At 37.1% G+C, this 14941-nt stretch overlaps 1 protein-coding gene across 5 annotated transcripts in view; it reads left to right on the top strand.

Annotated features, from left to right (window-relative positions):
- The window catches only part of LOC128693486 (putative leucine-rich repeat-containing protein DDB_G0290503), an 89212-nt gene that overhangs the window by 2477 nt on the left and 71794 nt on the right, over window positions 1-14941 (top strand). For 4 of the 5 annotated variants that reach the window (XM_070097381.1, XM_070097378.1, XM_070097379.1 and 1 more), the window contains 3 exons: window positions 1272-1973; window positions 2384-2518; window positions 3968-4078. In XM_070097381.1, coding sequence (XP_069953482.1) covers window positions 1419-1973; window positions 2384-2518; window positions 3968-4078 — 801 coding nt within the window. In that variant the 5' untranslated portion in view covers window positions 1272-1418. Of the gene's footprint in view, window positions 1-1271; window positions 1974-2383; window positions 2519-3967; window positions 4079-8098; window positions 8236-14941 lie in introns of those variants that run through there. The other variant, XM_070097382.1, reaches the window with a different exon arrangement.

Here is a 14941-nt window from a genome sequence, read left to right as displayed (position 1 = left end):
TTTGATCTTGGAATATGAGTGAGTGATCATTCTGATAGCAGATTTTTGAGTTGGGATGTTCTTTAACTTATAGGTGATGTACTGCTGCAGAGCCTCATTCATGTACGTATACAATAATTGATGTAAAGATAGGTTAGAGAGTACAGTAGTAGAGTGAATAGTGTTATTTAACCCATAAACGGTCCAAGCAGATCTACATTCACATGCGTAGTGCTCCAAAAGTAGATCTACGTTTTTTAAATATTTTCAAATATAACAAAAAAATAAACATAGATCAGAGTATTTTTACACGTTTTCAAATGTAAAAAAAAAAATCTACTTTTTTTACATACTATCAAATGTTGAAAAAACGTATATATACGTTTGGACCGTTTACGGGTTAAGGTCCATACAGTCATAACTTATTTTTTAAAGAATACCCACCCGTTGTTTTTAAAGTTTTCTTAGATGTGTTCCAGATGTTAGTGTTGAATTTTAGTTTGCTATTAAGGAATGCACCTAAGAATTTTCCTTCATTTCTCAGTGTGTGCATCATTTACCTTCATGTCCAGTGCTTTGTTTCCAAGCACTATATTGAAGGTCTTAGCAATATGTTGGTTGCCATCTTAGTAGATATCTTTGCTAATTCATCACTAACAGTGTTGTTGAATACAAACAGATGTGTTGGCAAATGACAAAAGTTGCCATCTGCCAACAGACAGAAGGCATTAGTTAGGTCATTGAAGTACAGTATATGAGAAATAAGACAGGACCTCAGCACTGCCTCATAGCACTCCTTATGCCGGTAGATACAGTTGATGAGGTATTGTCATTAACGGTCACATATTGTGTCTGTCATTAAGGTAAGACTTTAAGTATGGAAAAGCATGTCCTATTATTCCATAATGTTCTAGTTTAAGCAGCAGGTTGTTGTGGTCTACTGTATCAAAAGCTTTTCTTAGGTCAATAAATGCAGTCTTTGTATGTGAATAGCTTGTACTGTATAATGTATTGATATAATGGAACTTCTTTGTACAAGATTTGAATATATACAGATAGCTTCCTTACTGGATTCAATTGGTATACTGCCAACTATAATTAAGAAAGGCATATTGTAGAACCAGTTCTGCAATGTGTCTTCTTCACAGCTTCCTTACTGATGATAAATCCTAGTTCCATATTTTCCTTCCAACACAGTACAAGATTATTATTTCCAGTTTATTTTTATGCTTGAAAATATCTGATAAAATTATAGTAGTGATTTATTATTTTTTAAAAAATCTGAATTACAGATGCATGAGGGAATCAAAAGACTGATACACATCTTATTCAATGACCTTGGGCATGAAGTTATCCAAGACACTTCACGTATGTCTGGAAAATATTGACCTACAAGAAGGAAAAGGAGTACCAAAGAAATCGTCTAGATTACGGGAGAAATGGAGATCAAAGAAGAAGAATTAAGCGAAGATTACCAAAGTCATCCTATAAAGACTCTTAGCTCTCTTTCATTGTCTCAGAATAACAGTGAATATAATGTTAATTCCAAGAACTTAAATAGCAAGAGAATATCATCGTCCTCTAGTGGTAAAACGCATTTTGTTTTGAAGAGTCAAGGATCAGACAAGGACATAATAGAATATGGAGATGACTATGGGATCTCCCATGCTACTATCAAATCTAGCAGCAAAAGATCAAACACCGGAAGTGAACATTCTAAACTTTGGAATTGCAAAATACGTAAAAATAAAATAAACCAGAGTCCAAAAGCAGAATGTAGTAATGAGGATCAGGATGTTCACAGAAGTCAAGAAAAATCAGAAACCGATGAAACCAGTGAAGAAGATAGGGAAGAAACTGTAATTGAAACAAGCTTTGATGAAACTAGTTTCAATACCTCTATGTACTCTGATAGAGGAAATGACAGTTCATCTGAGATTTCTGTTGATCCTGTAATATGGAAAAAATTCAAGTTCCTCTCTTCTATATTAAAGGTATGGTTAGGTGCTGTATATATATAATACAGCATTGTTTACAGCATTATTTAAAGTTTTGAGGGCTTTTATTCTAGAATTTTTATTATAGAAAAATTATGCACCTAATTTTGTGTACAGCTATAAAATTATATTGAATTATTGATTTTATAAATATGTTTTTAATACTGTATCCACATTCTTGTGATAGTAGTTTTTATTTATGAAGAATTGCTTGCTTGCTCTATTTTCTCAGTAGTCCACCCCTACAAAACATGAAGGTTTAAACAAGTTTCTTGGTACTCTTGGAAGATAATCCCTTTCTTCAAAAATCTAAAAAGGAATAGATAAGTTTTGCTGGTTCTGATAATGTATGTATAATATAGGCATAAGGTATAATTAATTTTCTCATGCTTCATGATTTTCCACAGGAAACTCAGCACAATCTGAGAGCCATGGACAATCTTATCCTAGAACATCGTCGACTACAGGACCTGGTTAATATTAAAGCAGATGAAAGCAGAGAGCACACTATTGTTAGCCATATAACTATCCCAGTTCAGCAGGTGGGAGTTTCCTTGAATAAATAAATTTAATATTTTTTATGTGGCATGTTAGATCAGAATGGCGACAAGTGCTTTGGAGGATTTGATGTACTGTTGACGTATGAGCTAGGTAACATTTATGATGAGACTCAGGAAAACCAGTTAAAATTCAAATTCAGATTCTTTGTTTCCACATGATACACCTTTGAGCAAAAATTTATATTTATTATTGCACATGGAAAGCCCCTGTTTGTGCAGAACATTTTGGGTAAGCTTAAACCTAATTTATGACTAAAAGGACAATAAATATTTTACGTGTACTCTGTATACAAGATATACACAGAATGAAATTAATTCTAATGAATATAACAGTAAATGTATATTGTGAGCAGATAAAAGCATAGCATGATACATGACAAGAAAAATGAATTTTGTTAAATTTCAGTCAAAAAAGTTCTCAGGTACAAGATTATTACATTAGGTGATATTCAGTACAGTAACTCAGATTCTAAATGCAGTGACTATTCCAAGTAACAAAGCTGAGTAGAGCACATGTGTTCTGGTGGTAGGAAAGTGTGTATAGTAGATGGGAGTAGATGTTACAGTTTGGAGAATATAATTGTATATAGTAACATGATGTATCTGAAGCTTATTTTGACATACATGTTGCCAGAATGTGTACATTAATTATGCAAAAAAAATTCTACTTGTGTTAATTTTAAACATAATTTTGTATTCAGTGTCAAAGATTGCCACCAGAATTTAGGGGCGAGTCATTATCAGCAAATTTGGAAGAAGATGTTTTTAAGAAAGAAAAATAAAGTGAAAAGCTAGGGAGCATAGGAACTTACAAGTTAAGAGTGCAAGGTGTAAGATGCTGGATGAAGAGTGTAGAGGTATGATAAAAGATAGAATTTTGAGAAGTTGTTGAATATAAAGATTTAATGCATTAAAGCAGGAGGAATGAGATTTACCAGGAGAGAAGAAACAAATAAATATGGAGGAGGTGGATGAGGCAGCAAGCAGGTAAAGATAAAGTTTTGGAATTGTTGGTTAAGTTGTTTGATAAATCTAAATAAGCCATGGTTGCAAAAGTTTTCAAGAGTAGAAATCCCACTGACATACAGTAGTGTACTAATCATTATATAGCCTACCAATAATATAAAAATATAGTACGTAGTATTTGGATAGGGAGCAAGGGGCTAGTAACAACTTCTCCCGTATAAATTACTAAATTTAAGAGAAACTTTCGTTTATCTTTTTGGGCCACCCTGCCTTGGTGGGATACGGCCGGTGTGTTGAAAGAAAGAAAGAAGTATTTGGATAATGCCTATAAGCATTTTGTCATTTTTCACTAATAATTTGTGTGTATCAGTTGTAACATTATAAGTAAACTGTGAAGGCTATTTCAGACTCAACAGTTGGATCATTTCTGCCTTATTGCTCACTAACTTAGCATAACCTCTCCAGGGGCTTGGTGATGGAGAGCCTAAAACTGATGAGGCAAAATTGGAAGAAATTCTCAGTCTACTGCACAACCTAACTCACACACTGTCCTCATATGAGCAACATCCTCTTTTGGTGAGTTGTATTTGTTTCTACTAATGCTCCACCTCATGTAGTTTGCATTTAGATGAAGGTTCTGCTGCATTTTAAAATATTTGTTGCTTTTGTTTGTTACCTTTGTTTTGCAAATTGTGCTATGCTAATTTAACTGTTCATCTCCTGTATTGTGTACACATTTGTGTACACATTTAACCTGCTTTTAGGAAAGGGAAACTTTTGTTGATATTTTGGTATGATTTGGACCAATGAGAAGTGCGAGTTGTTAATGGTCCAAGTTGGACCAAAATGTCAAAAGTTTCCGCACTCTTAACCCTTTCATTGTCTAGACCCCTGATCTGAAACTTGTCTACAGCATCCGTCTTTCATTTTATCGATTGAGCACAAGAAATCACCCAGTCATCTATTTTGACTATCAAATAAAGTGAACAAAAAATTATAATTTGGCCAGTTTCACACAAGTTTCAAAATATTCCAGTTTCAAAGTGGGGTCCAGAATAAACAATGAAGGCATTCCTGGCCCATTTTGATTTTTTATTCATACAAACAATTTTTATTCACACAAAAAATAAAAGATTTATTATTATGCAGTATTGTAATAATTGTATAAATAATATCAGCACATTCATGAACATGTATTAGACCACACCAGTTGGACGTGTATTGGACGAGTGACTTGATTTGTTTACTCTTGAATATTGGCAAAAATCGAACATTTCCGCTACTTTGAGCTCAATTTCAAGCTACTTTCAGTCCTGAAACCAATCAAAATCATCTCTGTTTCTGTAATATATCTTTCATTCTATCATATGAGACCAAGAAACCAAGAATACAACCATAAAAACCATATGAAATACAGTGGTCCCTCATTTATCATAATTAATCCGTTCCTGGAAGTGTTACTATTATTGAAATTTACGATTTTCGAATCAATTTTCCCCATAAGAAATAATGTAAATACAATTAATCCATTCCTGACACCCAGAAGTACTAAAACAAAAATTTTTTTACATGAAATATAGATGTAGTACATAAACAATACAATGGGACATGATGAATGAAACATTAACAGCATAACACTTACCTTTATTGGCGATTCTTCTTAGTGTATGGAAGACTGGAGGAGGAGAGAGATTGGATTATTTACAGTTTAGAAGGGGAATTCCTTTCCATCAACACCTCAGGTACCAATTGCTTTTCTGGAATTACTTCTCTTCTGTTTCTTAATGCCACTAGGACCACCTTGAGAATCATTGGAGTCCTGTCTAGCAAAATAACTATCCAGAGAGCTCTGTTTCTGGCGTCTCTTTAACACCTCCCTAAAATGGGCCAAGACTTTGTCACTGTACATGTTGCCAACATGGCTTGCAACAGCCTTGTCAGGGTGATGTTTCTCCATAAATCTTTCCATCTTACCCCACATTTCAAAAATCTCCTTAATTTCTGAAGAAGGCACCTTCTTCCATCTCTGTTCCTCCTCTGCAGCAAGATTCTGAGCTGCGATCTGTTGCTCTTCCTGCTGAAGCTCTTGCAGCTCCTCAGTGGTGAGCCCTTCGTTGTGGTCTTCCACCAACTCTTCCACATCCTCCAAACTCACATCCAACCCCATGGAACTCCCCAGTGCCACAATAGATTTAACAACTGACACAAGCTCATCAGGGTCAGCCCCAAACCCTTCAAAATCCCTCTTGTGGACACAATCTGGCCACAATTTTCTCCAAGCAGAGTTCAAAGTCCTGGTAGTCACTCCCTCCCAAGCTGTACCTATAAGGGTTATGCAATGAAGGATGCTGAAGTGTTCTCTCCAAAAATCTCTTAGGGTCAAGTGAGTGTCTTGAGGTCACATTCAAGCACCTTTGAAACATTGCTTTGGGCTGGAGGAGAGGAGTGGTATTCAGGGGCAAGAACTTTATTGTGATGAACCCAAACTCCTCCAAAATTAGGTCATCCAAGTTTGGAAGATGAGCAGGTGCATTGTCCATTACTAGGAGGCATTTGAGATCCAATTTCTTTTCCAGGAGATAATTCTTCACACTAGGGCCAAATACATGTACTTCATTGAACCACTCGACGAAAATTTCCCTCGTGACCCATGTCTTACTATTAGATTTCCAAAACACACAATTTACTCTTCATAACATTGTTTTTCCTGAACACACTGGGATTTTCAGAATGGTACACTAGTAACAGCTTCACTCTGAAATCCCCACTAGCATTAGCACAGAACATGAGCGTCAGCCTGTCTTTCATAGGCTTGTGTCCTGGCAGTCCCTTTTCCTCCTGAGTAATGTAGGTCCTCTTTGGCATTTTCTTCCAAAAGAAGCCTGTTTCGTCACAATTGAACACTTGTTCAGGTTTCAGTCCTTCAGCCTCTATGTACTCCTTGAATTCATGCACATATTTTTCAGCCGCTTTTTGGTCCGAACTGGTAGCCTCGCCATGCCTTACCACACTGTGTATCCCACTACGGTTCTTAAATCTCTCAAACCAACCTTTGCTGGCCTTAAATTCATTCACATCACTAGTTGCAGGCAATTTCTTTACCAGATCATCGTGCAACTGCCTAGCCTTTTCACAAATAATTGACGTCATAAGACTATCTCCTGCTAATTGTTTCTCGTTTATCCACACCAATAATAATTTTTCAACCTCTTTGAGTACTGGTGATCTCATTTTTGTCAGCATATTTACCCCCTTTGCAACAACAGCGTCCTTGATTTCCTTTTTCTTGGCCACGATGGAAGCTATGGTTGTATGGGGTTTGTTATACGTCCTGGCCAGTTTGGCCATACGTATGCCACTTTCATATTGTTCAATGATGTTTTTCTTAAATTCAGTCGTATTTCTCACCTTCTTTACCAAAGGCTTGGCACTAGGAGCTTTCTTTGGAGCCATGGTAGCTTATTTAGTAGTTGCAAACACTAAAATGAATGGAATATTATGAAATATTTCGTATGAGCAAGTGAGGGGACCGTCGCTCACTGGTAAACAATGCCACACTGGCTGGGAAGGGAGGCCGGGGCGGCTCAGAGTGTGAGTACGTGTCCCGGATGAATGACTATTCGCGAGTCAATCTACGATTAGCGAGCCAATGTTTTTACGAAAATATCGTTACTATTTCTGAAAATTACGACTATCGAGCCCTACGATTATCGAGGGACCACTGTACACTCAAACCTGCTGTTTTAAACCAAAAACACTGTCACAGTTTTTTTTCTCATTATGCATTGTGTGCTGTAGGATTTTTTTATATGGTGCACGCTTATCACATAGACACATTCTCTCATATATAGACCCAAATTTGCTGCTCACAGCTTATCTCAGTGAGCTGAACTCACAGCGTAGTACTATGGCACTGACAGTGACCTCATACCTGTAGTAGTACTGCACAGACAATGAAAGGGTTAAGTGCAGGTCACTTGTGTACTATTCCAGCTACCTTACTGTGAATATTTATTCTTTCTGTAATATGTATTCATTTGTTGTATGTTTTGGAATTATTGACCTTACTTTTGATGTAGAAATTTTGTTTCTGCCACAGAAGGTATAAATTAGCTTGTACTGCACACTAGCTAGCTTGATAACTTACCTACTTATGCTTTTAGAACGTGCATTAGACATACTGCAATAATCACATAGAGTTCAAGCGCTTCTTGACCTTTAGACCCAGAAGTATGAGTCAGGAGTTACAAAACAGGCAAAACAAAATGGGTGCATCTAGCTTTGCTGTAATACCATTTAGGAAGCAGTTAGACTTGTCAGGCTGGGGAAATCATTATTTTTTTTTTATTTATGCTATTGGTAGTTTAACCACTTCACCATGCCTGAGTTTAACTTAAAGTTGCTGTATGCCATACTCAGTACAGTATCAAGCATTCAAAAATATATCAAGCAGATGCTGTTGTTGCTTTGGCATGCCACCACTTTAGTCCATAATAGCAGTAATTAGTTGATTACTAAAGAAATGTGTACTGTTTTTAATGCTTTTCTTCTCTTGTTTTTTAATCAAGAGAATACAAATGAAATCCCTAACAAGCTATTTTCAAGATTTCTAAAGGAATGTAAGGAGGATCTTAACAAACCAGTAGCTAGTCTCTTCAGCAGAGCAGTACAAATGGATATATTGGATTAGTGGAAAATGGCATGTGATACCCATTTACAGAGTGGGAGATACGGTAGGTCCTTAGCTTCAAATTATGGACTAATCTACCTAACCTCAATTACGGGAAAGTAATGGAATCATTTATTGTGGGTGCATTGAGATCAATGAATAACAGCATGGTTTTTACAAAGAGGCATTCTTGCTTCATGAATTTGCTAATCTTTTACATTAAGGTATTTGTGGTGGTAATCCAGGATAAAGAATGATATTGTGAGTATATGGATTTCAGCAAAGCCTTTGATAGTGTTCCACACAAGAGACTGATGAAAGGAGTAGCACATGGTACAGAAGAAATTGTTTCCGGGTCAAGACATGGCTGACAGATAGGCAACACAGATTTCGTAAATGGAGAGCAATCAGAATGGGAACCTGTTAAAAGTGGTGTGTCACAAGGGTCAGTAATGTGACCCTTGTTGTTTAAAGTCTACATAACAAAACTGAGGGAAGAAATAGTGACATAAGTTTCCCGATGATACTAAAATGGGCCATCAGATAATTTCTAATGAGGACACTAGCATGCTTCAGGATGTGAATAAGTTGATGTTGTGGCCAGAAGCTTAACAGATGCAATTCAGTGCTTCTGCCACTTTTCAGGGTTTAGTGCTTTCCTCTAAATATTATAATAAAAGTTGTAATAATAATGTAGGTAATGTAAAAAGCACTTCCAGAGTAAATGATAGGTTTTAAGGATTTTGATGTAAGAAGTATCTTTTAAACAAAGTCCCCAGATATAGACTGAAGAAACTGGAACCATATTTAAAACATTTACTGTCGCAATCAGCAAAATTAAAAGTGCTGATAGTGTCATGATTTAAAAAAAGTATTTTCTGAAATGGTTGAATATTTATTTTATGAAGGTCTTTTAGAGAGAGTGGATCAAAGTAGAATGACATGGAGAGCGTGTAAATCTGTCGGGGAAGGAAGGCGGGGTAGGGGTCGTCCTCGAAAAGGTTGGAAGAAAGGGGTAAGGGAGGTTTTGTGGGCAAGGGGCTTGGACTTCCAGCAGGCGTGTGTGAGCGTGTTCGATAGGAGTGAATGGAGACGAATGGTATTTGGGACCTGACGATATGTTGGAGTGTGAGCAGGGTAATATTTAGTGAAGGGATTCAGGGAAACCGGTTATTTTTATATAGCCGGACTTGAGCCCAGGAAATGGGAAGTACAGTGCCTGCACTCTAAAGGAGGGGTTCGGGATATTGGCAGTTTGGAGGGATATGTTGTGTATCTTTATACGTATATGCTTCTAAACTGTTGTGTTCTGAGCACCTCTGCAAAAACAGTGATTATGTATGAGTGAGGTGAAAGTGTTGAATGGTGATGAAAGTATTTTCTTTTTTGGGGGATTTTCTTTCTTTTGGGTCACCCTGCCTCGGTGGGAGATGGCCGACTTGTTAAAAAAAAAAAATTGACACCAAAATAAAATAAAAAAAATTATGAAAAAACCTGTGGAATTACACAGGTGTGTGGTTGGAGGTTGGGATCACTTTACTTAACTGCAATTTTGTCCAATTTGAGGCCTTTTTTAGGCCATTTCCATTGCTCAACCTGGATGTTTTGCCAGCATGTCTTCCATTATATCAATTGAGCCCAGAACCACTCGCTAAAGTTTGAATGCACTCTCTGTACCATGGGGTCAGAGCAAGATGGCATTTTTTGGAAGAGACTCTTGTTCCTACATATGGCAAAAAGCCCATATCTGGAGTGCTCCAGCACTGGCAATGGGACTGGAATTTTTGACGGTGAAGTTCCCATTCTCTCGGGAAAGAGTCAACCCTCAAAGAGCTTTCTGCCTGGATGTTTAACAATCTTGCAGATATGAGATTTCCAGGTTAATCTTGTATTTTATCTATTTGTTTTTAATCATGGGAAGTACAGTGCCTGCACTCAGAAGGAGGGGTGTTAATGTTGCAGTTTAAAAACTGTAGTGTAAAGCACCCTTCTGGCAAGACAGTGATGGAGTGAATGATGGTGAAAGTTTTTCTTTTTTGGGCCACCCTGCCTTGGTGGGAATCGGCCAGTGTGATAATAAAATAAAAAATTTTAATCATATATAGCTTCAGGAGCAGGGCTAATCTCATTGTGTCCCATCTTTAGTACTTAATTTGTCATATGCAGTAAATTAGCCTTTTTTATTTTTTAGAGGTTATAGTTCTTGCTTTCTCTTATAACCCATTCCATCATACCACCATTTCATAAAGAAGACTAAGAATGCTTGTGCAAGAGCTAGTAAATGAGCTAGCTAATAAGCATGTTAGAGAGAGTGCATGCAAGAACAAGATGTGCATCCAAGAGCATGTGAGCACATGAATGGCATGAGCAAGATGTCATTAATACAGCCTCTCCTCACTTAGTGACATACTCGTTTACCGACGACTCGGACTTACGACGGGATCTCTGACCAGTATGCATACCTAAATACAGTGGACCCTTAACCAGCGATGGCATCGATTAATGATAAATCTGACTAGCGATACATTTTAACGCAAAAATTTTACCTCAACTAGCGCTTAAAAACCCGACCAGCGCTATTCGTTCCGTACCATACGCGTCCACTTTGGCCTGAGCGTGCCTCACTTATCCCTTGGGTGCCAGTGTTTACAAGCCAGCCCCCGCCACCGCGGTCGCTTCCAAACATACAACAACTGGAACATTTCATATTATCACAGCCTTTGTAGTGATTGCACCTGCAAAATAAGTCACCATGGGCCCCAAGAAAGCTTCTAGTGCCAACCCTACAGCAAAAAGGGTGAGAATTACTATGGAGATGAAGAAAGAGATCATTGCTAAGTATGAAAGTGGAGTGCGTGTCTCTGAGCTGGTCAGGTTGTATAATAAACCCCAATCAACCATCGCTACTATTGTGGGTAAGAAAACGGCAATCAAGGAAGCTGTTCTTGCCAAAGGTGCAGCTGCTGCTGCACCACAGTCAGCTGTTGTTGTTGCTGCACCACCATCAGCTGTATTACTCGAAGATGTGGAGAGAGTGTTGTTGGTGTGGCTTAACGTGAAACAATTACCGAGAAACGATTAACCCCGGAGGGTTAGCCACCCAGGATAACCCAAGAAAGTCAGTGCATCATCGAGGACTGTCTAACTTATTTCCATTGGGGGTCCTTAATCTTGTCCCCCAGGATGCTACCCACAACAGTTGACTAATACCCAGGTGAACAGGGAAAAATGCCTGGAACTAGTGCTCATGTTGGTGAGGTTAGTGGGGAGGATGTGGAAGAGTTGGTGGAGGAGGACAATGAAGAACAAACCACTGATGAGCTGCTAGATCAACTTCAACAGTAAGAGACCACACCTGAGGAAACTGCTTCGGAGGAGGGGAGAGAGAAATTGAAGAAGTTGCCTACTTCAAAGATTAAGGAAATGTGTGCAATGTGGCTTAAAGTGCAAACCTTTTTTGATGAAAATCACCCTCACACAGCTATTGCAAGCCGTGCTGGTGACTATTACACTGACAATGTTGTGAAACACTTTAGGATAAAGGAACGAGAGGTACAGGCCTCTATGGACAGATATGTTGTGCGACAGAAGTCCAGTGACTCTGAAGCTGGTCCTAGTGGCATTAAAAGAACAAGGGAAGTAACCCCAGAAAAAGACTTGCTACCTCAAGTGCTAATGGAAGGGGATTCCCCTTCTAAACACTAACAAGATCAATGGTCTCCCCTCCTCCCATCCCATCAATCATCACCAGATCTTCAATAGAGGTAAGTGTCATGTAACTGTGCATGTCTTCTTCAGTTTGTGTGTATTAAAATTAATATTTCATGTGGTAAAATTTTTTTTTTTCAATTCTTTGGGGTGTCTTGCACGGATTAATTTGATTTCCATTATTTCTTATGGGGAAAATTAACTTGACTAACGATTATTTTGATTAACGATGAGCTCTCAGGAACGGATTAATATCACTGGTTGAGGGTCCACTGTAATGTATATTAGAGCTAATTTCCTCTATTCTGTTTATTACAATATACAGTACATTACTGTATAAACGCTTAAAAATATACTAAAAATGTTATAAATGGTGCAAAGGTGACATTAAAACATTATCAGAGATGGTTAACACAAACCCGCTACTGTTATAGTATGCTCCTTGCTTCTCGACAAATTTGCTTACCGACGTGGTCTTAGGAATAGAACTCTGTTGTTAAGTGAGGAGGCTGTATACCATTTCATTTATAAATACAATCTATTCTTTGTTTAAACTACAAGTTTACAAATAAGAAATATAATTTTTGTGGAAGTAAAGTAAATATAATTTTTTGTTTTAATATAAAAGGCAGAACTAGATATAGAAATATGCATTATAATCCCACGGGTGTGACAAAATTTCTGGTAGTGGGTGATCAGACACCTCTCTTAGTCTACACAAAATTAATAGAGGGCACAAAATTAACAACTTATTAACCCCTTGACTGTCAGAACCCCCAATCCTGAGGTGTCTCCTGGTGTCGCAAAATTTAAAAAAAAAATTATTTTTTCTTATGAAATGATAGAGAATCTTTTCCCGATTGTAATGACGCCAAAAAAAATAAATTTGATGGAAAACTGACGGAATTACGCTCTCGCGAAGATAGGAACCTCGGCGATATTTACAAATCGGCAATTTCGCCCACTTTGAGCCCTATTTTCGGCTAATTCCATTGTTCCAGTCGACCAAACTCATAGCTATTTCTTTAGAACTCCATTTTTTCTATCGATTGAGTACAAGAAACTTCCCATTTAGTGATTTCAACTACTCAATAATGTGGTCAGAAATTTGCAATTTGGCCAATTTCACGAAAATTAAAAAAATGACAATTTCAAAATAAGGTCCAGAATGAACAATGCAGACATTCCTGGATCTAAAGTGACATTTTCTTTGTTCATCAGTCATGTCTCCAGGCCCCTCTGATATAACTCTTGCTTTCTGTTTTGAATTTTTATTCAAACAAAAAATAGAAGATTTACTGTTATGCAGACTACTGCAATATTGTAATAATTGTATAAATACTGTCAACCCATTCATGACTTCATATTAGAATGGCTACTTGGACATTTATTGGAAAATGACATCATTTGTTTACCTTTGAACATCGGCAAAAATCAAACATTTCTTCTACTTTGAGCTCCATTTCCAGGCTCTTTTTATGGTAAAAACTAATCAACATCACCTCTATTTCTATAATATGTTTTCCATTCTATCAAATGAGACCAAGAAAATGAGAATACAACCATAAATACTATACGAAAATAGACCACAAAGTCGGCATTTTAATTAATAAAAAAAAAGTCGGAGTTTTTTTTTTCTCATTGTGCACTGCATGCTCCAGGATTTTTTTTATATGGTGCACACTGACCACACAGACCCATTCTCTCGCATGTGGGCCTACCAGCTTTCTCCTGCTTGATTTGAAGAAGCAAGAATTTATGAGTATATATACGTCAAACACGGTACCTCGTAAGATGTATATATACGACCAAAACAGTCAAAGGGTTAAATGAACTTACTTAAGTAAAGCTTCAGGAAGGTGTGTGCTTGATGCAGTTCCCATTCATTGCTTCCATAGAAAATAGGACATGCTCCTTCCAGAGATAATGGGCATAGTTTATACAATGTCATGGACTCTTATGATTTCACCCCACAGTTTTCTTATTTATCTTTTAACCCTTTCAGGGTCCGTCCCGTAGATCTACGGCTTTACGTTCAGGGTCCAAACCGTAGATCTACGTCATGAGCTCAGCTCACTCTGATAAACTGTGAGTGGTACATTTGGGCCTAGATATGAGAGAATACATCTATGTGGTATGTGTGCACCACATAAAACAGATCCTGCAGTACACTGTGTATAATGAGAGAAAAAAACTGAAATCATGATTTTTCGATTAAAACAGCAACTTTGCAGTGTTTTTTTGTATGTTTTTTATAGTTGTATTTGCGATTTCTTGGTCTCATTTGATAGAATGGAAGAGATATTACAGAAACAGAGATGATTTTGATTGGTTTTAGCACTGGAAATGGCTTGAAACTGAGCTCAAAGTAGCAGAAATGTTAAATTTTTGCCGATATTCAAGAGTAAACAAACGACCTCACACGTCTAATACATGCCAGCTGGTGGGTCTAATATGCATTCATAAATATGGTGATGATATTTATACAATTATTACAGTATTGCATAACAGTAAATCTTCTATTTTTTGGTGTGAATAAAAATTCATTATGTGAATAAAAAATCAAAATGGAATTTATTTGTAAAGCCTCAAAGCGTAACTAATGAACAGAGGAAATGTTAGTTTAGTTCCAGGAATACCTACATTGTTTATTCTGGACCCTATTTTGAAATTGGAATATTTTGAACTTTGTGTTAAATTGGCCAAATTACCAATTTCTGATCACTTTAATTTGTAGTTGAAACAGTTGACTTCGCGATTTCTTGTGCTCAATCGATAGAGTAGAAGTAATACTAGTGAAATAGCTAAGAATTGGGTTGATTGGAATAATGTAATTGGCCTAAAATGGGAGTCAAAGTCGGCAAAATAGCCGATTCGTAAATATCGCTGACACATCAAAATTCGCGAGAGCATAATTTCGTCAATTTTCCATCAAATTGCGTACTTTTTGTTTTATTACCTTCACAAAAAGATTCTCTACCATTTCATAAGAAAAAATAACAAATTTTTTTTTTTTTGAAAATTCTTGGACACTGGGGCACCACTTCAGATTTGGGCCTCCA

This window comes from Cherax quadricarinatus, chromosome 57 (genome assembly GCF_038502225.1).
Source record: "Cherax quadricarinatus isolate ZL_2023a chromosome 57, ASM3850222v1, whole genome shotgun sequence".
Lineage (NCBI taxonomy): Eukaryota > Metazoa > Arthropoda > Malacostraca > Decapoda > Parastacidae > Cherax > Cherax quadricarinatus.
Note: the sequence above shows the minus strand (reverse complement) of the source record. Positions and strands in the feature narration are given on the sequence as shown.